At 50.8% G+C, this 21,304-nt stretch overlaps 1 protein-coding gene and 1 long non-coding RNA gene across 6 annotated transcripts in view; one reads left to right on the forward strand and one right to left on the reverse strand.

Annotated features, from left to right (window-relative positions):
• Positions 1-4,180: 4,180 nt before the first annotated feature.
• FRAS1 (Fraser extracellular matrix complex subunit 1) overlaps positions 4,181-21,304 on the reverse strand; it is a 146,349-nt gene continuing 129,225 nt past the window's right edge. Inside the window, exons 54-73 of the mRNA XM_068681573.1 lie at positions 20,086-20,332; positions 19,139-19,483; positions 18,681-18,841; positions 18,147-18,294; positions 17,089-17,294; positions 16,469-16,625; positions 16,081-16,281; positions 15,167-15,354; positions 14,706-14,981; positions 13,491-13,723; positions 12,997-13,157; positions 12,379-12,593; positions 10,523-10,673; positions 9,833-9,940; positions 9,330-9,489; positions 8,485-8,601; positions 7,875-8,041; positions 7,341-7,546; positions 6,527-6,673; positions 4,181-5,561 (exon numbers count right to left, since the gene is read on the reverse strand). Coding sequence (XP_068537674.1) covers positions 4,977-5,561; positions 6,527-6,673; positions 7,341-7,546; positions 7,875-8,041; positions 8,485-8,601; positions 9,330-9,489; positions 9,833-9,940; positions 10,523-10,673; positions 12,379-12,593; positions 12,997-13,157; positions 13,491-13,723; positions 14,706-14,981; positions 15,167-15,354; positions 16,081-16,281; positions 16,469-16,625; positions 17,089-17,294; positions 18,147-18,294; positions 18,681-18,841; positions 19,139-19,483; positions 20,086-20,332 — 4,179 coding nt within the window. The 3' untranslated portion in view covers positions 4,181-4,976. The remainder of the gene's footprint in view (positions 5,562-6,526; positions 6,674-7,340; positions 7,547-7,874; positions 8,042-8,484; positions 8,602-9,329; positions 9,490-9,832; positions 9,941-10,522; positions 10,674-12,378; positions 12,594-12,996; positions 13,158-13,490; positions 13,724-14,705; positions 14,982-15,166; positions 15,355-16,080; positions 16,282-16,468; positions 16,626-17,088; positions 17,295-18,146; positions 18,295-18,680; positions 18,842-19,138; positions 19,484-20,085; positions 20,333-21,304) is intronic.
• Positions 5,329-21,282, forward strand: LOC137856312 (uncharacterized). Of its 5 annotated transcripts, XR_011096351.1 has the most exons (6): positions 5,329-5,468; positions 6,044-6,372; positions 6,452-8,068; positions 9,824-10,000; positions 11,157-11,269; positions 15,783-21,282. It is a non-coding gene; the product is annotated as an uncharacterized lncRNA (long non-coding RNA). The 5 variants fall into 5 exon arrangements; XR_011096349.1 differs by having other exon boundaries at positions 11,109-21,282; XR_011096347.1 differs by having other exon boundaries at positions 11,157-21,282.

Raw genomic sequence — 21,304 nt, forward strand, 5'->3', positions numbered from 1 at the left:
AGGTTGGACTCGATGATCTTGAGGTCTCTTCCAACTTAGACAATTCTGTGATTCTGTGGTTTTGACTAACACACACTATCCCACCTCGAGTCTTTCTGATATCCTGGGGGACTATCAAAGCCACCACTTCCATCAGAAATACTGCTGGTCGTGCTGGTCTAAGATCCTGCTGAGTTAATAATCACTCCTGCTTTCAATGGGTTTGTAATCCCTGAGCTTCCTTACTCCCTGACATTTACCAAGTTAGGTGCGTGTGTCGATCTGCTCGAGGGTAGGAAGGCTCTGCAGGAGGATCTGGATAGGCTGCACCGATGGGCTGAGGTCAACTGCATGAAGTTCAACAAGGCCAAGTGCCGGGTCCTGCACCTGGGGCGCAATAACCCCAAGCAGAGCTACAGGCTGGGAGATGAGTGGTTGGAGAGCTGCCAGGCAGAGAAGGACCTGGGAGTGATGGTGGACAGTCGGCTGAATATGAGCCAGCAGTGTGCTCAGGTGGCCAAGAAGGCCAACGGCATCCTGGCTTGCATAAGAAACAGTGTGGCCAGCAGGGCTAGGGAGGTGATCGTCCCCCTGTACTCGGCTCTGGTGAGGCCGCACCTCGAGTACTGTGTTCAGTTTTGGGCCCCTCGCTACAAGAAGGACATCGAGGTGCTTGAGCGGGTCCAAAGAAGGGCGACGAAGCTGGTGAGGGGCCTGGAGAACAAGTCCTACAAGGAGCGGCTGAGGGAGCTGGGCTTGTTCAGCCTGGAGAAGAGGAGGCTCAGGGGCGACCTTATCGCTCTCTACAGGTACCTTAAAGGAGACTGTAGTGAGGTGGGGGTTGGCCTGTTCTCCCACGTGCCTGGTGACAGGATGAGGGGGAATGGGCTAAAGTTATGGCAGGGGAGTTTTAGGTTGAATATTGGGAAGAACTTTTTTACTGAGAGGGTTGTAAGGCATTGGAATGGGCTGCCCAGGGAAGTGGTTAAGTCTCTATCCCTGGAGGTCTTTAAAAGACGTTTAGATGTGGAGCTTAGGGATATGGTTTAGTGGAGGACTTGTTAGTGTTAGGTCAGAGGTTGGACTCGATGATCTTGAGGTCTCTTCCAACCTAGATAATTCTGTGGTTTCTCCCTGATGAGTGCCCAGGCTAAGCAGTCACAAGTCGCTGCTACAACTTAAATTATGGCCTCACACTCAGTTTGAAGTTGGAAACCATTTTAATGATTTCATCTGCCAACAACATCCCATCCTCTCAGCCATCCCTCTCACGTGCTGACTGCATGCGTGCCTGGAATGCTGTGCTGGAGGGGACAGGCAACCCCCTCTAATGGGTCTGGTGGCAGACAGAATGCACTGAAGCTGAAGTTGTGTGCGCACACAGTGGTATTGGGGGGAAAAAAAGTACTTACCCTTACTAAGTACTCAGGGAGGTGTCAGAGCTGCTGGGCTGTGGCAGCTGATCCAGCCCTCACCCTGATGGCCTCACCTGGGGCCCCGCTGCCCATGCACCTCCCCATTGGTCCCGGTGCTGTATTTAAGCTCTGGCTGGGGGGTCTGGTGTCTCACTACAGTGTGCTGTGAGTGCTCTCTGCCTTGCCAGCAGGTATGTCGTGGTGCTGCTCTTCTTTTCTGCCTCAGTCTGAGCAACGTTGTTGGGCTGCCTTGAGTCCTTGTGTGGGTGCTACCCCTGGTGGTGGGAGCACTGCTTTTCTTTTGTCTTTAGGTTTAACCTCGCTTTATTTTTGTCTTTTTGCAAACCAGTTTTGGTGTGTTCTGTCTCTGTTGGCTGAATTTGTATTAGTATGGCACTGAATACTCCCTTCCTTTCTTTCTCCTTGCTTATCTCTGGGGGGCTTGCTCTAGGTGCTGCAGCTCAGCACATAGAACAGGAGCCTGTGTGGTGCTGTGCTGGGGAGTGCTCAGAGCGCTGGGGATGGCTCTGGATTGCTGCTGCCCCCTTAGGTGTGATGGCTGGGCGTGGTAGTTAGGTCTGCTACCTGGGGAGATAACTGTTGGCCCCAGCTCTGCTAAAGAGCTTCCCGAAGGGAAAAGATGCTTAAAAAGAACAGCAGGAGGCTCTATAAGGAAGCATGTGCAAGAAACACAGCCCTGAAGCAGGCACCCCCTCTGCCCTGGGGTAGTGATGGCTGCAGGTGACAGCCCCCTGGCCCCGGGGCTCAGCAGCCTGGCTTTGGGCTGTTCCCTCCAGCCCCTCCTTCTCCCTCTGCCTCCTCCCTGCGTCTACTGCTGGGGCTGTTCCCCTCTGCTCAGCTGGGGGCTGAGGTGGAGCTGCCAGTGCTGTTAGCAACAGGTCTTGTGTGTGTGTGTGCGCAGGGGATCGCTGATCCCGCTGCCTGAGGTGGGGACAGGGCACGGGCTGCTGGTGGTGCTTGCCTGAGCTGGTCCCAGGGAGGGCGACGCAGCCATCCTGACCAGTCTGTACTGGTCAGCACTGGGACGCTGGGGTACAGAGCTTGGCGGTGGGTGTCTGACACCAACAGCTCTGTGGCTCAAAAGGGAGGTGGGGGCGCCCACACCACCCCCAGCAGGGATGGCTGGGCAGGGGGACCGTTGGTGTAGCTGCTGCTGGGGGTGCACACCTGTGTGTGGCAGCCACTTAACCCTTGTGCAGAGGCCTGGGGTTTTATGGAGAAGAGTACCTCTGGGGAAGGGCAGCAGCTGGAGCCATTTGTCTCACTGGACCTGTTATTTTCCCTGCCTATGTATGACTGTCAGTTTTAAAGGGCTGAAAATATTTCACAGGGTGATTGTCAGTGCTGCTAGCTAACAACTGCTGTGCCGAGTCTCGTCACTCTGGATGCCAGGCATCAGAGGCACGCTTCTTCCACTGTGAATGAAGTTGCTGCACGCTTGCTACAGTATATGGGAGCAAGCTTTCTGGTTGTTCTACCTGCACTTGTCTATGCTGCACTGCTGTCAGTGCTACTAGTGTAACTGCATTCAGAGTGAGTATCAGGTGTGCACACAGATATGGAAAACTCAGTCTTTTGGGGGGAAAAAAAAGCATTCTTTAACTCTGCCTTTTCCCAGGTACAGATACTTTATTGTTTGGTAAAGCAGGAGCAGTTGTGATAGCTGAAACTGAAGGATAACTTCTTGAATAGAATTGTTTTAAGAGGTAGAGAGGACTCTTCCAGTATGGGAACTCCAGGTAATTCTGATGGGGCCCTCAGAGTACAGCTGCAAAACAATCTACAAATGCTTGAAAGGAGAACTCCAATCACCTGCATGATTAACTTGGGGTAGGTGTTTGTGGTGGTTTCCAGTATGGATTTTCACAGAGGTCTCTGATTTGTGGTAGTGTTCCAGAACAATGCTACATGTTAATTGGAGACAGGAGCATTAGGAAAGCAGGACACTTCACCTAGCCACCGAAACTGCTGAGTGCATTTGTGTCACTGGTGCTGCGTGCCCTTCTCCTCCAAGGTTGCAGCATCAGCAGCACAGGAAAGAGACACGGAGAAGTATGTGGGGAACAGTTTGTTAGGACAGAAAACCAATGCAAAATCCAGGGTTTGAACCCCACAGATTTCTGGGGGGAAGTTTGGGTGTGAGTGTGAACTGCTTTCAGGACTGGATGGTGTAAACAAGTCTCACTTCAGAGACGATGTGCACCACTGTGCACACGGTCAGGTGTCCTCACCAGGATCTGGTTGGTCTGGGAGAGCTCAGGCTGAGTTCTTGCAGGGAAGCTTTTGCAGAGAAACTCTTGCAGAGATCCTCCCTTCAGGTCGCTCTTGTTATTTAGCTGTACCTTTCTGGTGTAGCTAAGTAACCGGGTGCACAGCAGCAGTTCCTGGCTCTGTTCATCGTCAGGGCCCCCACTGAGCTCTCCTGGCACATCTCTGATGTCCACAGAGCTCAGAGGCACCTGGCCAAGGAGATGGCCGCCTCTGCCAGGTTGTTTGCCTGAAGTCACCTTCCTGGCTGCTCCCTGGGCAGGGACATGTGGTGGCCTTGTCACTGGAGCCTGGAGTGCTGGCACAGCTGGGGAGCAGCAGGGCTTGGGGCAGGAAAGGGCCAAGGACACCCCCAGGTACCCATCACAGCCCCACTACCCCCGGGACCCCCAGGGAGCTCCCCACCGACCTCTCTGCTGCCACAGCCCCGTTGGGCTGGATGCCATGGGCAGGGGTCTCCCGTGTTCTGCAGTGGGGAAAAGCGGAGGCCGAAGGCAGGGAGGCGCAGGGAAAGGACAACCCCGTCACGCTCTGAGAGGTTCATACTCAAACTTTACTCTGCAGTGCGGTGAGATGTAACAATTAACACCCCGTGTGACAATTCATGTCCCTGCCACCCCCCACACCCCCCCGCCACGAGCACCACTGCTGCAAAACCTCCACAGGGCTGCAGCCAAGCTGCCAGTGCCTGAGGCTTAGGCAACATGAATCCCCAAATCCCAAAATACTGAGCACCATGTTTGCAAGTGGGTTTTCTGTCTAGTTTTGCCTCATTTTAAGAAGCAAAGCGAGTCACCCTGCCCCTGCTATTACACAAGGATAAGTTGCTTTTCTTGTTTTCGCCCCGAGGAAGGTGGGAACTGCTCCCATGTGCTGCAGGCGCACACTGGGGTGCTTAAGGCTCAGCAACACAGTGCCACAAATGCATCAAGTTTCCCAGTGATAGCTGAAAGCGCCCCCAGGTCCCGCATGGAACCGTGGTCTCTTCCTTGTGAGGGCTGAACGAGGCCCTGCTGCAGATACAGGTCTCCTTCCTGGGGGTCTTCTCCCTGGCAGCATTTTCCCCTGCTCAGATACCAGCACAAACGAGCTGTGTGCGATGAGGGAGCTTTGTCGCAGGCAGAGGAGTGGGAGCCTGGACTGCTGCTCATCACACAGAGCCAGAGCCACTCCTTTTCTCACGAGAGTATAAAAATATCAGCATAGTTTTACTTACCTTTTGTTTTTCATTTTTGTGTTTTTCTTTTTTTACAAGTTATAAAAAGCTTTTAGAAAACAAAAGTATGTGCTCCATTAAACTTCTGTTCCGTCGTGCAAGTTGTTGTGGACTTTGACTTCTAAGTTCACCTGCTTCACCTTCCTACCTTTCAGGCTGGAGACGCCCCCCGTTTCCCTCAATATGTTGATGTTCCTCACGGTGCAGTACTGGCTATTCACCGCCTTCTCCGTGCTCTTGGGCAGCTCCACCTTGGTGTTCAGGGGATGCTCCTCCGGGGCAGCTCGGGCAGCCTCTCGCTTCCTCCGCAGCTTCCGACACCTCCTGGTGACAAGGCAGACTCCCAGAAGCACCAGCACCAGCAGCATGACGGCAGCGAACGCGCTCCCCAGGGACGCGCCCGTCTGCGATAAGGAGGCTGCGACCACGGCCTCCTCCATCTCCAGGACCAGTGACTTCATGTTGGTGCCGTTCTTGACCTGGTCGCCCTCGTTGTCGTAGATCAAGGAGTCGTCCAGCACCAGCCTCCCGTTGCCGTCTGCCACGTCCCTGCGGCTGCGCCTCACACGGTGAGTGAGGGAGCGCTGAACGCGAGGCCCTGCGATGCTTTCCGGGCCGATGATGTAGATGACCTGAAGGTACCACTGGTGCCCAGCTTCCACCTGTGAGAAAGGGGAGATGCACACAGGAAGCCTTCGCTACAGGCTTTAAATGAAGCAATCTGGTTTGGTAAACATAGAACTTGATGTGTTTTTTCCCCATTTTTTTGATTCAAGCAAATAGCAGCAAAAAATCTCAGTGTGCTTTAATAAGCACCAGCAATAATATTTATTGCCAGGTGAGGCGTTCAGTCTTCTTGCCTGCTTTTGGCAACTACAGCAATTAATTTGGGAACATTTCTAAGCTGCCTTTTATGAGCTTTTTTCCTGAGTCCTTTGAAAAAAGCCCTAACTACCAGAACAAACTCCTCATCTCCATTTTCTGTGTGGGAGTTTGCTTCTTACCTGGCTCCACTGTTAACTTACAGTGTGATCCTAGGAATGCCACAAAGTTGCTTAAGCTGACAGTGGTCACCAGGTTAAAAAGAGGGCCTCTCTGGGGAGGGACCAAAAAGGTTCCATCTAGAATTCTGTTCTCTGTGGAGAGCTCCCTTTGTGTCCCGCAGGTTTCTGCCCTGATCAGCCTGGCTCCTCCGAGGCTTGTGCTAGAGCCAGCCTCCGCGCACAGACCGGAATCGCGCCAGAGGTCGCCTGCCCTCGTGAGTCGGAAGGGGAACTGCGAGCTCTGAGCTCTGCCTATCTCCAGAGACACGGACAGCACAGCTTACGTGCCCCGCAGCTGGGAGGAGCTCTGATTTCTCACCTCATGTTTTGACTGAGGCAAATCAAGGAGAGGCCTACCACAGTATGATCTGCAAACACAGATCACAACAAGTACATGAGTCTGCATCGCTTCAGGGAGACCTTGTTGCAGGTGAGTGTGAGAGGAGAGCCAATGCACTATGTTGCAGAAGGCTGCCAGACCCACCCTAGCATGAATTTGGTTCTTCTAGGCAGTATCCAAAGCATTTGGAAATTCCTGGAGAGAGAAGTTTAATTTTGGTGTCCCACCATCACTTAGTACGTACCTTGTAGAGAGCATCCACCTTCAGAGTAAATCCGTCGACTCCGGGCATGCTGCTCACTGACTGAAACTCGGGCAGCTCAGAAGCGAAGTGGGCATCAAAAGGCACATCGTGGAAATACTTATCTGTCACCTCGGGCTGGTTGCGGTCCTGGGAAGCAGAGCGGGAGTGCGTGCTGTCAGCATCATGCACTGAGACAGCCTTCAGGGGCTGCTTCAGTGGCAGGGTGAAGGAAAGCGATGTTAACTTGCAAATGTTAATTTGAAAACAGGCAATTAGAGCTGCATGCAGGCTGGGAGGTAGCTGTAGCTTTATATGGTGGAGGAGAATTCCTGTGTAGCTGATAAATAGATCCTCTATATGCTGCCAGTCCTGTCAGCTCCAAACCATGGTATAAACAGAGATCACAAGAACTTTTAAAAGCTTGGTATACCCATTTTTTCCTTCCTCATTTGTTTTTTTCTTTAGACTAAGAAATACTCAGGGATAAAGACTAAGGAGAAGTTACCTAGTCTGTAAAGATAAGGCCATGTCTGCCTGGTACTTCAAAAAAGCCACCCCATTTCCCTTCTCATCCCTTTTTAGTCAGAATTTGTTTGTGATAGGGAAAAAAACAAAGCAGAAGCAGAGGAGAGCTCTGCAAGCAAATTGTTTCAGGATGGACCCCTCATAGTGCTCCCTGCTGTGCAGCCGCTCGCCACAAGCAGGCATATCATTTTGCTCTCAGGTCCCTTAGGTTACTGAGAGACAAGACTTATCCAGACACAATCGCACGTAACGCTCCATGGTGTGGTTTTGTCCAGGGCAGAAAACTTACCAAGAGGAGAAATCTGTGTTTCAGGTGCTTGTTGGGTTGAATGCAGCCGTACTGCGGCCCCTCGTTGTAGACGGTTCCCGTTGGGTCAAAAAAAGGCACGTAGCCATCCTTGCCCGTGCACAGGTAGACCTTCTCCAGCTGCAGCTTGTAAGCGGCGTTCAGGTTTTGTTCGGGGTTCCAAAGCACGCGGCCATACAGGATTTGCCCTGGGGAGGTTGGGAGAACAAGTCAGGTTAAACTCTCCAAGGGACATCAAGAAGGCGGTGACAGGAAGCTCCACAAGGGAAGCGCTGTGACAGCCACACACATCAAGCTGCAGGTGGCTGTGGTTTTGCACATGTGTGTGTGCAGATGACAGAAGGCTCTGCCATGAGCACATTCTGGTCCTGGTATCACAGGGCTGTGGATGTGCCCAAATACCATCTGGTGCTGTAAAAGAGGCAAAGCCAAATCGAAGCTTTACCCTCCTCTGCCAGAGGAATCGAAGTTCAGAAAACAGCACCATGCCAGGAACAGGAATGAAAAAAATCCTACCCTTTGAAAAAGCCCCCTTGTAATCCATTTCTGCCAGAGACATTTCGGATTTGGTGGGATCCATCAGAAACACCTTCTCATTGTTACAGAGCTGAAACTCCGTGTTTAGCGAGTAGACAACAGGAACGGGGCGGTTCGTCTGCTGGAAGGCAATCGGGATCAAAAATCTGAAATTGGGACAGGAGAGGAAAAAGGTGAGGTTTGGTTTGGACACATCTGAAGTTATGTACTGGCGACTTGAAGTTACACCTGCTTTACCTTTCTTCTATCCCATCCTGCTTTTACTCTTTATAGCCCAGCAGCCCATACGACACTGGTTTAACACAAGCTTACATGTTTCGCTTCACCCTGCCCCATTTCCCAGTGCCAGGCCCTGCCCAACCATCTGAAGCCTTCTGACAATAGGTTTTGGTTGTAATTCCACCTAGGACAACCGAAGGCTGTGCAGGCTTCCGCAGCCCCATGGCTGAAAACCGCAGGCTGAGATGTGTGACAGTCCAAAAGACAGGCTCCTGCCCTCGCTGTTCTGCTGTCACAGGCTGCCTGGGACCATGCCAAAAATCCAAACCAGCTGCGACTGGGTCTGGAGGTGGTGATGGTGCCTCCTTACCTCTCAGGAGCATGAGCTGTGCAGGGCAGGGGCTTATCTGCGGGCTCTATCCACGGCTGCGTGGGCTGCACAGTACAGGGGATCAAGAATATTGTGTACTCTCCAGAGTAGTCCTTCCTGAGAACAGAGAGGAGACACTGCGGTCACCAAACCAGGCTCCAAGCCATTCACCCAGCTGATCTGTTTGCCCGACACCCATGGGTTTTGAATTAGGGAAAGCATGCAGGACATAACCCAACCCCAGAAACATTTGTGTATTTCAGCAAGTGTAGAAGGGATAAATTTGACTGACAGTGTTTAGTTTGACCCTCTGTACAAGGAGCACAGATGAAAGAAGAAATAGTCACAGACAGAAATAATAACAAAAACAATTATTTTTTTTTTAAAGTGAACCAACTGTTTCTAGTTCTGGACATACGTCTCTCCTCCAAGGAGGTAAAGTTGGTTGGCACTAACGGTTAAGTGGGTTGTGAATGTGAATCTGCTTTAACTTGCAGACTGCAAAAACAACCTTGAATATACTGTCACCCTGGTATTTACTTACACATTAGCTAATTCCTAGAAAAATGTCTTTACAAGATGCTTTTTTTCCCCCACTACTCACACAACTGACAGAGCAGCGCTTCCAGCAGTGACAGCAGCACCCTGTGTGCTCTAGCTCTGAACCCCTACATAAAGCTGGCTCCTGGGCACTCCATGCTTGCTGTGTCTGTGGCTGCTGAAAGGGCAACAGGGATTGTGCTCTCTGGCCAGGATTTGAAACTGCTCTGCCACTGCTAATTATGTGGACGCTGATTACTTAGGAAGAGTGTTAGGATTTGGGAAGCTGAGCCCGCTGTCCTCACCTGTTATAGGAGCTGGTTGCTCTCCAGAGCTGGTAGGGAGAGTCAAAAGTCTGAGCGCTCCACAGCAGCTGCAGGTCAAATTCGATTCCTCCCAGGTGGTCTGGAGTCACTAGAGACGACTTCACATCGGGCAGGCTGTGGTGCTCCATCACAAAGAGCCCTGTGGCGAGGACAAGGAGGTGACAGCTCAGGCGGAGCACTGGCAGACCCCGTGCTGCACACCTCAGCACAGGGGAACCCCAAGTGTCTCTCCAGGAGCAACTTTAGAGCCTGCTCAGAGCAGCAGCTGCTGGTGCCTCCCTCCCATCCAGGTACAGTTTTTAGCTTTCAGTAGTAGCAGACTGCCTAGAAGAAGTATTTCTAGGTCAAGAGGCTCCTAAGAGGAACAGCAAACTGGCTCTTGGGCAGAAATACTCCCTTTGAACATGAACGCTATCCTTAGTCATGGCTTGTTTTCCTGCCTGAGTCTTCAGAACCAATCTGTATTTTCACAGTGCTCTCACCTCTGAACTTGGCCTGGGTCTTGAACTCGATAACCAGCCGGCCATCCTCGCGGATGTAGATCCTGATTATCTGCAGCCGGGCGGAAAGGACGCTGTCCGTCTGAATCCCTGTGTGGTGCAGCAAGAACAGAGTCACTGGAGAGGCCACGTGGCACAACAAGTCCCCAGGTGAGGTCTGTCAGCCCTAGGTAGCTCCAGAAGCATTTGAGAGAGCTCCAGAAAGGCTCAGCTTGACTGGGAGCACCCCGCAGCATGCCAGCTGTAATTTCCTCTATTGTCCGTGTTTCACTCAAGCCTTAAGGAAGCAAATTCATGAACTTCCCCTTACTTGCCTTGAATGTGCCTTGTTTTACACCAGCTAGACACCGAGGTGGCTGTTGGGAATGACTGCTTCTGGGTGCTCATGGCCATAGCCCCTGAGTGTCCCTCCTCTGGGATACTTGGCATCACCACTGCCAGGGTGAAACCCAAGGTGCCAACAGGAGCAGCAATACCCCTCAGGGCTGCAGGCACGGGTTCACAACTCACAAGCTCCAGATATTGTGAGAAAGATAAATAAATAAATTCGGTATAGGGTATTGGGTATATTTGTAAATAAATCGGGACTGCAGTGACAGTGCAGAAACTAAGAAAATGGAAAAACAGAACAAAGAAATTCTCCTGTGCTCCCCTCCAATGCCTGGGACCTACCTGTCCTCCAGAGAACAGTGTCGTAGAAAAAGGAGAACTCCATCTCTGTGTGATGCTCAAGAGAAGCCCAACCTCTCGGTGCCGTCACGTAAATATAGGACACGTAGAGAGGGACGTGGACGGTTAAGAAGGACTGAGCAGAGTCCCGTACCTGTCAATAAAACCCAGTAAGTGGCTATGCATTTTGCAAAGGAGAGACACTGGCCTGGACTCACAGCACCCACTTCATTCGTGTTCTGCTCTGCAAATAGGGAAAGCACGTAGATGCAAGTAGTTTTGCCTTCCCCTTGGTGCCTAAACTATTCACTGTAGGAACAAAACATCTGCATCCACATTGCAGACTGCAGTGTAGTGGGGCAAGACATGCATGGAGGAGAGCAGCACGGGTCACTGCACGCTGTTGCACCTCCGAGTATCCTCAGTACCCCTGCATCACACAGGCTGTGGCACAGGCACGAGCAGGCTGGGGAATGCTACTCTGCTGTATCACACAACAGGAATAGATTTGTTAAAGGTTGTTTTGAAATATGAAGTATTTTTGTTTGCATTAACTGGATGGTAAACGAGTAATGTCCCTGACCAACAGAGAGCAGAATTTTGGAAAGGGCTCAAAGCAGCCCTCTTCTCCCTGCAGTCAAGGAAGTTTGCTGTGCCCACTGTGAACCTAAAGCTCAGTAAGTGATGGTGAAAACCCTCACCGGGCTTCTCCAGAGAGGCAAGAAAGCTCAAGTTTGAGTCCAGGATCAGGTAAGAGTGTATGCATCACTCTAGACCCCTTAGTGTGTGGATTTGAGTACCTGCAATGGACATAAATAAAGCTGCCTGCAGTCTCCTGGGACATCCCAAACTCACCATAATGCAGCAATTTGCACTTTTCAGTAAGCCGATACACCAAAAGGTTATCACTGGCCTGTCATTAACACACCTGACAAAAGGAGCTGTGGTCACAACTTCAGCTCAAAATTTTTCCCCTTTAAAAATAAGCGATTCTGCTTGCTCAGAACCGCCCCTAGGAGCACCTGGAACGCCACAGCTCTTCAGCTGTGCATACAGCATTTATCTGTGGAGTGCAGCTGCACTCTGCAAGCCCCCGAGACAGCTCAAGAAGAGACATGCCAGAGGGGCTGGTGCCAGTCTCCACATACTAAATTATGCAGCTGCTTGGTTCAAGGAGCTTCTCTGGATCTGTGCAAATAATTGGAGCTATAAAGGGAAAGTTAGCAAACTATTTCAGACCGGCAGGAATTAAAATAGATTATGTTGGCCATAACATTCTGACTGGGAATTCAGTACAAGTATCTAATGCAGATGAGATGCTCGCTTGAGAGAGATGTACACGTATAATCTAGCCACGAGAGGGCAGTGAGACACATCTTAGTAGCAAAAGCCACTGTTTGTTACAAGAGAGCATTTCTGTCTTTTGGTCTGTCAGTTAGTTAATTAAGACATTACCTAAAAACTCCTATGACCACTGAAACCCCATTGAGGAGTACAAACTGCTGGGCCTCTGCTCTGCTCTTTGCTCATTCATATTGGCTAAGGATACGGTTGAAGTTGTAAAAGAATAGAGCGCAGGTGTGAACGTTTTGTATTTCTAGCATACCCTTATGCTAACAAAAAATATTTTACAGGCTCTCTGAGAATAAAGCCCATGTCGCCCCGACCAAAACAAATTAATGCTTTGTGAAATGCACTTAATTATTCTTCTCTTGCTAAAAGGGGGAAAATGTGCTTCAGTTGTACAGAGCAGAGCAGCAAAAATACCCAGTAAATGTTCACAAACACGCAGTGGAGCTTTGCCTTAGAATGGACAAAGATCTGGATGACATGAAAGAGCTGTGGATGTGCCATCTCACCTGGAAGTCAGCTGTCACAGAGCCTCCGCAGACATCAATTAATTCAGTCATGTCGTAATAAGCATCGAAGGTCCAAATGCAGCTCTTCAGGTTGAGGTGCTTGTAGAGCTGGATTGTCTTTGGCTCTCTCACTGTGGGGTCGAACTGGTAAGGGCGGTCATAGCCAGGGCCGAGAACGATGCTATCGTACGTTACTTCATCCAGGAACCCTGCCTCTGGGATTAAGAGACATCAGGACACCGATCAGTCCAGATTTTGAAGAGTTTGAGGCCATGTACTGAAGTCCCATTTTCAGTCTCAGGTCGTGTTGGTGACTTTTAACACACTGGGGACTTCCCGGCTCCTTTCTGTGACCCCCGTGGTCAAACAGAACACATGTAGGCCTTCACAGCAATGCTGTTTAACCCCACTGTAATGTAACCATTCCTACGCACTGCATCTCATCTTCAGCAGGGCAACTCTGCTCACTGCTGTTGGTACAGGAAGATTATTTGCTACAGGAAATATTATTTGGATCATGTCAGGAGAGCTCAGAAGAAGACAGAGCCTACTCTGCGTTTCTTTACTGGTTCCTCCTCCTCCCCAGTTCAGAAAACAAAAGCCGGCTTTAAAACTTACCGGAGATGCCTTTAAGGTCTCTGATGGTGACCAGGTTCGAGCAGACGTGCTGGTGTCTGTAGATAGACTCGGAGAGCAGGAAATGCAGATTGTGCAGCGGCAGGGTGGAGATGAGGGGCAGCATGCCGTCCTGATGAGGGATCTGCACCGAGATGTGGATCCTGGAACAAACATCAGCCTGGATGAGGCAGCAAAAAGGACGGCCTGGCAGGCACGGGAGCCTCAGGCACTACCCTACACCATGCAGCAGAGCAGCACAGACAGGGCAAGCCCTGTACTGGCCATCTCATATTTAGGTACAGCCAGATTCCCCCATCTACACACCCGCCCCTCACGCTGTCCCACCAACTCCCATTTCCCCACAGGAAGGGCACCTCTGCGGCAGGGCAGGGTGCGAGGAAGAGAGTGGGAGTGCTTCCCTCAGCCCTCTGCGCTGTTCGGGGGGTGTGCAAAGGGACGTGGGGTCTCCTCGCTCCCCTCCTCCGGGTTCACACCTGTTGGGATGCTCCTTGTGTTTGACATCCAGGTACTTCAGAGTGGCAATGAATGACTGGGCCTGGAAACCTCGGGCTGTCCCCGCGACTACGGGAGTGTGGCAGATGGCACTGTCCGTCCCTATAGTGACCACGTTGCTCCTCAGGGGGGTGCCCACGTGGCCGGCTTTGTCCACAGCCTTGGCCACGCAGCGCACGTGGAAGCGCCGGCTGAAATAAATGCTGTCCAGCACCTGCAGGGAGCAAGGGGAGAGAAAGGTGCACGTGGGTCAAATGCACCAGCATTACTGCTCTCAACGTGGCAAAATCACATTGTCCCGGTGTTTTGAGGCAAGGCAGACAACTGCACGTGCAAAATGGGAGCATGTGAGTGCCGGTGTCTGCCTGGCCAGAGGTTGCAGGTGCGACTGTCACCCGTGCTGAAAAAGATGCTCGAATCTGTTGGGTGCTTTACAGCTACTTAAGTCTGCCCACGTACTGATGGAAGGGGAAGAGGGAGCCCGAGCTCTTTATGACCTGCCAAGCTCCATCTGTCCCTTGCCACCAGGGATTTACTCAAGTGTCTGAGTGCTCACAGCTGCTTCCCACAGCGACAGAAGTAGTGCTTTCAGCAGTCTCAGTGAAACAGCACTAAGTTTTCAGAAGCCAAAAGAAAATAAATTTCCCCAAAGAGGCCCCCATGTCTCGTGCTCACTCCCAAATCTGAGGAGACTTTAGGTCTCAATCTCTGTGTAACCAAATTGTGCACCATCCGTTAGACATGGCTCAGACTCCTGCATGAGTGTGCGTGGTGTAGAAACAGAGCTGGATGCCTGAGAAGAGCTGAGACACCACAGCTGGGAGCACCGAGAGGAAAATGGCAGTTCTGGTTGTGGGGCAGGACGTGAACATCCAGGGACAGACAGGGCCCAGGCCACACATGAAACAAAGCAGCAAACGACTGCCTGAAGGAACAGTGGCGCCTAAATCGAACTCAGCCCCTCCTGCAACCTGAGCAGGATGGAAAGGAAGCAGCCAACGGCACCGCCAAAAGCTGGCACCACAGCTCACAGCAGCCTGTTGGGCTCCCCTTCAGGCACAGCCACTTTTTTTCAGTGCCAAATTTCCCATATGAGTGATCACACGACGCACAGCCAACACAGCTGCCCCAAGCCCTCTACTGACTTTTGCCACATGCTTCTGCAAGCCCTTCCATGCCAACACCCAGCCACGCACCTTATGGTTGACGCTGGTGAACGGCGTGTTGTCGGTGATTGTTTCAAAGGGTGACCTGGCCCCGTTCCCATCCGTGGGGGTTGCTACTTCCCAGCTGAACTGTATGGATGACTGGTTGATGCCAGCCTCGCCGCAGCGCTCCTTCGTGACGGCGTACTTGGGGAAGTGAGGGTCACAGGGAGTGACACAGATGAGCGGGTAGCCCGGGGAAGGGGATTTCTTGGCACCATCTTTGGTCGCTTCTTCCACGCGGTCATAATCAGCCAGGGTGACGACCTGGATAGAGGCAAAACAGCAGCACTCGCTTGGTGCTGAGGGGAGGAGCAGGAAACACAATCTTTCCCACATGCTCTAAGCCTGCCACATGATTGCAGCTCTTAGTTTTACTTTAGAAACCCAGTGGAGTTTTCAGTCTGTACTCGAAGGGTACTAAACCATATCCACTGCAACGGGCAGCTTACCACTGGAGGTGCTGGTAGGATCAGGCTCCCCGACGCCTCTTGATCCAGAATAGTCACCGTGGCAGTGCTGGTGTCTCCAAGAACAGCTTCCACTGGGTCATCTGGACCCAGCACTAGAGAAAAGGACTCATGCCATTCTCGGTCTTCATTGGACATGATCTCCACCTTAAATATGATGTGGTCCACACCTGTGAGAGGAAATACAAGAGAAACAGAGAGAACTCGAACTCGATTCATCACTGGAAATTGCTCTGAAGTTCTCATTAAAAAAATGCACGGCTGGTCTATGCCACAACCACTGAAACATTATGATAAAATACACATTATAAATTTTATTTCCACTCATTGCTACTAATAATTCAGCCCTTTCCACACACAAGTCTATACATAAAACTCTGACTATGACAACGGATCTGATTGATCAGGTGATAGATTTACTAGCAGATGCCATCTGGGGATTAATAATGCCTGTCTTATATTAGCTGTCTGTAGTAAAAATCTATGATCCAAAGTATATCCCACCTCTGCTGTGAGCAACAATCCTGTCTCTCACCAGCAGGCAGAACTGTTTTGTGACAGCTTCTTGGCCTCAGCAACATGGTCTACGCTCTTACAGGATCCTGAAAGATCTCTGCTGAATCTCTGAGGACCACCTTTCCAACACCTGCCAAATACCAGGGCTTCTTCCTCTGATCTGGGCACCCTTCACCTAGCTGTTCAGCCTCTTTGCCTCACAAGGTTATAGCTGTAGCAGAGCGTGCGGCTACAGCCCAAGGGAAAGTCACACTTCAAAAATACCATGTGGTAAGGCCTCGTGTAGTACGTTTGAAATACATTACTAAAACAAAACAACAACAAAAAACGGAGGAAATACCACAAACAAAATAACTCTCTCCCCTCCAGGGACCCTTTACCTGGGCTGAATTTGAGCACTCGGCTCTTGGGGTAGTAATCCACTCCGGCCTGAGCTGAGCCATCCCGGGTGCTGCAGCGAACTTTCGAGGTCCTGTTCTGATCCCCTCTGCGGACCACCTTGATATTTAGAACAGCAACACCCTCCGGGCCTGGTGGCTCCCGCACTTGGTAGGCAGCTTCTTCGAACTCAATGGTGGGTGCTAGAGAGACAGCGGTGAAGAAAGAGCCCCAGGTTTGCACACCAGCTGACGGCTTGCAGATGAACAGCATTCAGCAAGCAGGGTGAGCCAAGCCCAGCTCCTTTTAGACTGTATCTACACGTCTGTAGAGCAAGGGGCTCGCAAGCAGGGGAGAAAAGCTCCATCCTCATTGAGCTTCCTCGCTTACCATCTTCGTCGTTGGTGACGGTTATGGTTGCCACGTCCATCTTCCCAATCCTAGCTCCACTCCAATGGTTTCCAAGCGGGCTACCAAGGTAGACCTGGAACTGCTCCTCTGGTTCAAAGGCAGAGTCATCACTGATGTAAACACTGCAGTTCTTCACCTAGAGCCAAGCAAATGAGAGAAGAGCAGACACTGATAAATTCCTTGAAGCTACCTTGTTTCCTCCCTGTCTAGGGTTGTTTGTCTGAGTACTGCCCGTTGTGGAAGAAGAGCCCTTCTGTTGTTAAGGCTACTTCTTCGGTGTGGTCAAATCACACGGTTACGCAATGAAAGACAGCAGTGAAGACATCAGCTTGCACAAGCCCTTAGCTCTCTGCTACACCGACCCTGAATCCTTCTGACACAGAGGATTGGCATTTTACGTTTTAACCAGTTTTACCATGAAACAAAGACCTCCACAGTCACGTCCTATTTCCAGGACCGAAGGATTTGTGACCTTGCACATCTACGAACCCAGCTCTGACAGCCTCTGTCAGCTCCCCTGACAATGCAGAGTCAGGCAGGAGATCTGAACCTCTCCCACCAGTACTTCTCTCTCCCTGTAAGCCAGGTTCACAGCTCACCTTCTCCCCTTTCAAGAAAGTGATGCGGGACTCCTCTGCATTTCTCCTCTCTGCAAAGTCCTCCATGACCTCTGCGGTCTGGCTCTGGGTGTAGCACCTGACGGAGGACTCGTAGCTCAGGTCTCCAGTGCGGAAGATGGGGATGTGCAGAGTTCCCTCCTTCTCCTTCACCGTGAACGCATCCTTGGTGAACTGCATGCTTGGCACTGCAGAAGGCAATGAAGGGGGTCAGGCAGCATTGAATTCACAGTGAGAAGAGTTGATCAAAGCACATACACCCTTGGAGAAATGCTGCATGGAGCCTGACAGCCAGAGAATGAAGCAGCAGTTTTGCTGTGCCACAGAAAAGGATTTTGTTCCAGATAAACCAGTGATCATGACTGCTATCAGCCCTCCAAAGAGCACAGGACTGGCAGACCCTGCAGCCCTGCAGAAGGAAGCTCTCTCTCTTCATCACCTCTTAATCACCTGCTTTCAATGGCTGCTGAAACTTGTTCCTTCCCTGACATTTTGGTGCTGAAGAACAAAACAGGGCTGGTGGTGCAGGGAACGTGTGTTTGTGAGGCCTGGCAAACAGGGACTGTGTGAGGACTCTACTGAAGTATGGGCTAGGTCTCCAAGCATTATCGTACTGTTTGTGGACAGTCATGGAAGAAATTACTAGCTGCGAAGAGGACTACTACAAAGTTAAGACTTGACAGTGTGTGATTTCCTTAAGCAAGCAAACATGAGAGAGGTTAAAACACAACAGAAAGGCAACAATCTCACGTAGTAAGAGGAGTTCAGCCCACGAACTGAGCTCTGAGCAGAGGAGGCCAAGAATGGCTAGAGGGGAGTGAACACTACAGGAGAGTTCATTCTGCACTTCTAGAGACTCCAGGGTCTTGTGGACTGTGATGCATGGACAGAAACAGGGCAGCCAAATGCAGTGGGAGAAACACAGGAAAACAGACTAAATCCAGCCTAGGAATAACCTCACCTGGACAAGCCTCCTCCTGTGTGCAAGTGTCAAGGAAGAGGCTAGCACGGACTAGGCAGAGCCGCCGTGGATAACTTACCGTCCTGGAAGATGTCATTAATGGCTACGATCGCTTGGAAGGGTTTTGTTAGCTCTGCTCCGTGGGGTGAGCTGAGATAAACAACAAATGTCTCCAGCCCTTCTATCACGGGGTACTGAGCATCGTCCAGGATTGTCAGAGTGCAGAACTAGGAGGAAAACAGAAGACCCTCTTTTAAAGACAGAAAGCTGTCATCCTTCCTGGCACTCACTTCTGGGTTTCTTGTGTAAAGTTATTATGTCAGGTCTGTTCTAAGTTCACTAATCGATGGCAGCAATGTTGTAGATAAGTCCAGCATATCGTTTCACAGAAAAGGCAACAATCTTCATCTCAGGAGAGGTGGCCTGACTGAATCTTCTCTGGCTGGAGCACTGATCTGATGCAAATGTGTGCCTAGCAGATTCATTAACAATTCTCAAGTGGCCCTGAGAGGATTTTCAAAATACTCAAATAGCAAATACGGAGCGTGCACGTATACGAGCAAGAAATATCCTCAGATGGGCAGACTCATCAGGAGACAAAGTGGGTCCTCACCTCTTCTGTCTTGCCTGGCCTGAATTCTATTTTTCTGGAGCTGGGGATATAATCGATTCCCGGGCTGGCAGACGGAGGGTCTGACGTCCGGGTGGCACACCACACTGAGACGGGGGTTGAGAGATCGGGTCCCTGCCGGAGGACTGGAATTTCAATGTTTCCTGCATCACCCATTGCACACAAATGAGAACCAAGATTAGAAAGCAGGCACATATCACAAAACCACTTCTCTCCCTTCATCGCCGCACCTCACTGAGCACAGGCTGTTGAGGAGAACAACCCTCAGCCTCCCCCTCAGGGACAGAGGAAAGATTATAAACTCTCTGCAGATCTCCTGTGTTTCTGCTCCTGTGCCCTCAATCAGCCTTTCTCATACTTCTAGCTGTTAGAAGCACGCTTCCACAGTAAGCACCCACGCGATGCAGAGCAGCCCCGGGGGAGCCCCTGCCACTCCTCACCTGCAGCCTCACTGACAGCAAAGGTAGCGTTCCCCAGGGACACCGTGGAGGCATCGTTGGGACCCGCGATGAAGACGCTGGCTGAAGCCCGGCTGCCAATGCGCGCGTTGTCCGAAGCATCGGCCAGCACGATCTCGAACTCCTCCTCCTCTTCGTATTCGCTGTCATCGATCAGCGTGACATCGCACGTCGACACGCTAACGCCCGGTCCAAAAACTATGCGGCTCTCATCCGTCATCCCCCTGGACTTGAAGTCGGAGCCGGATTGCAGCATATACGGGCTGCTTCCCTTGGCGGATTTGGGGACGGTGTAGCAGACAGCAGACACGGTGCTGCCCGTATCCCCTAAGATGCAACAGGAAAAAAACATGGCTTTATGGAAGTTTTATTACTCCATTTGGAGTAATTATATGGAGACATTATACACCATTCACTTAGACAATAACGCAGCACTCACTAGAGAAGCTGGGGAGAAACCATCCCTACTCCTAAACTTCCACCAAACTTGGCTTTGGTCTAACTTCTAACTTGAAAGAATATCTGGCACAGTGATGGGGTCCTCACAAAACACAGTATCTCGATCACAGAGAAGCAGCAAATAAATACAGGCTCATGCTGGGAGGAGAAACAGATCCAAAGACATGAAGCTTTAACATGTTTGCTGAATCTTAATGGCAGAGCTGAGGAAGAAAAAAAAAATTAAGCCACCTGCCCTTGTTTCTTGTCATCTCAATTGTACCACAAAACTACTTCTGAAAAATCAAAGAATTGTCCCCAAAATAATGAACAAACAATCCCCCAGAGAACACCACTTGTTTTTTTTTGCGGGGGGCACTGTTTGCTTGCTGACAGGAAACTGTCACTTGCCTGAGCTTGGCAAGGGTATAATGTGCTACTGCTGGCTCCTCATCCAGCCCCGTGGCAGGGCGGGTTTGGACTCAACCCACCTTTTCTTTCAATGGGAGCGGAGAGAACGCCGGCGCTCTCGCTGATGTGGTACGTCTTCCTGTCAAACTGCAGGGTGGGCTCATCCTCTGCGTCAGTGATGGTGACCGTGGCCCGGGTGACGCTTCCCAGCAGCGCGTAGGCTGGCATGCTGAGCTCCACGGTGAAACTCTCCGCGCTCTCAAAGACCTCGTCATTGTTAATGATGATGGTGCAGGCCTTGGTGTCCTCCCGCTCCTCAAACTGCACCTGCAAGGTAGAAAGCGGGCTGCTCCCTCTGGACTGGGGTCTGAAAGTTTCTGTCCTTCCTGCACCACCCTGGCCTCAGTCACACCCTGTGCGTAGGCAGCTCCGTACACCGACCTTAACCAAGGACAAATGGCTCGCAGAGGTCAAAGGCAGCAGCAAATGCAGCATGCAGGCCCCCACCCTTCTGATCTCAGTCATGTTTTAGGCTTTCACATGGTCGTGAGTGACATTCCTATCCAGGCAAGCCTGCCAAGCTTGTGATCTGTCACAACACTGCTGCAAAACACATCTGCCAACATGAAATCCTGATGGAAAAAGGGACCCTCTTCTGAAGGCAAATACAACACATTTTTTTTAGAAAGGAAATAGTCTCCTCTGTGTTTTTATCAGCTTTACTGAGACTAAAATCACAGGCATCATACACTTTACCAGGCAACAGCGTTGCTAGCTCTTGTGTATGAACACTGAACTTTGCTCAAGGTCATAAGATCACAGAACCTACTTAAATTGAAAGAAATAATGCTCAAAGAAGAAAAAATATGCTCAAAGTCATGTCAATACTTATATCAGCAACAGTTACAAAAATCAGGGGTTAACACAGTACAGGACAAGGCAGAAGAAGGGTTGATCACCATTAAAAGTGAGCTTTCTGGAAAAGTGTCAAAAGAGCCTTTGGGGAAAACGATGTCACTGTGAATTCCCAGTGCTTTGTTGAGGATGATTAACACAGTCCTCAACTGCAGAGAGAAGGAAAGAAATGGAAGGATGGAGGTACCCGGATCCCATGCACAGTGCTGGGGAGACAGTGAAATTCTTTAGGAACTGCTGGTGTCTCTGTGCTAAGGACTCTAAAGGAAGAAATGGCCAGGGCCAGGGAAAAATCCTATCAATTACTTGTGCAACTACTGTGCAGTCAAATCTTCAAATAAAGGCAAAATGAGAGTAAGTTACTGCCTAAGAGCACCCTTCCTC

The sequence above is a fragment of the Anas acuta genome, chromosome 4 (assembly GCF_963932015.1).
Source record: "Anas acuta chromosome 4, bAnaAcu1.1, whole genome shotgun sequence".
Classification (NCBI taxonomy): domain Eukaryota; kingdom Metazoa; phylum Chordata; class Aves; order Anseriformes; family Anatidae; genus Anas; species Anas acuta.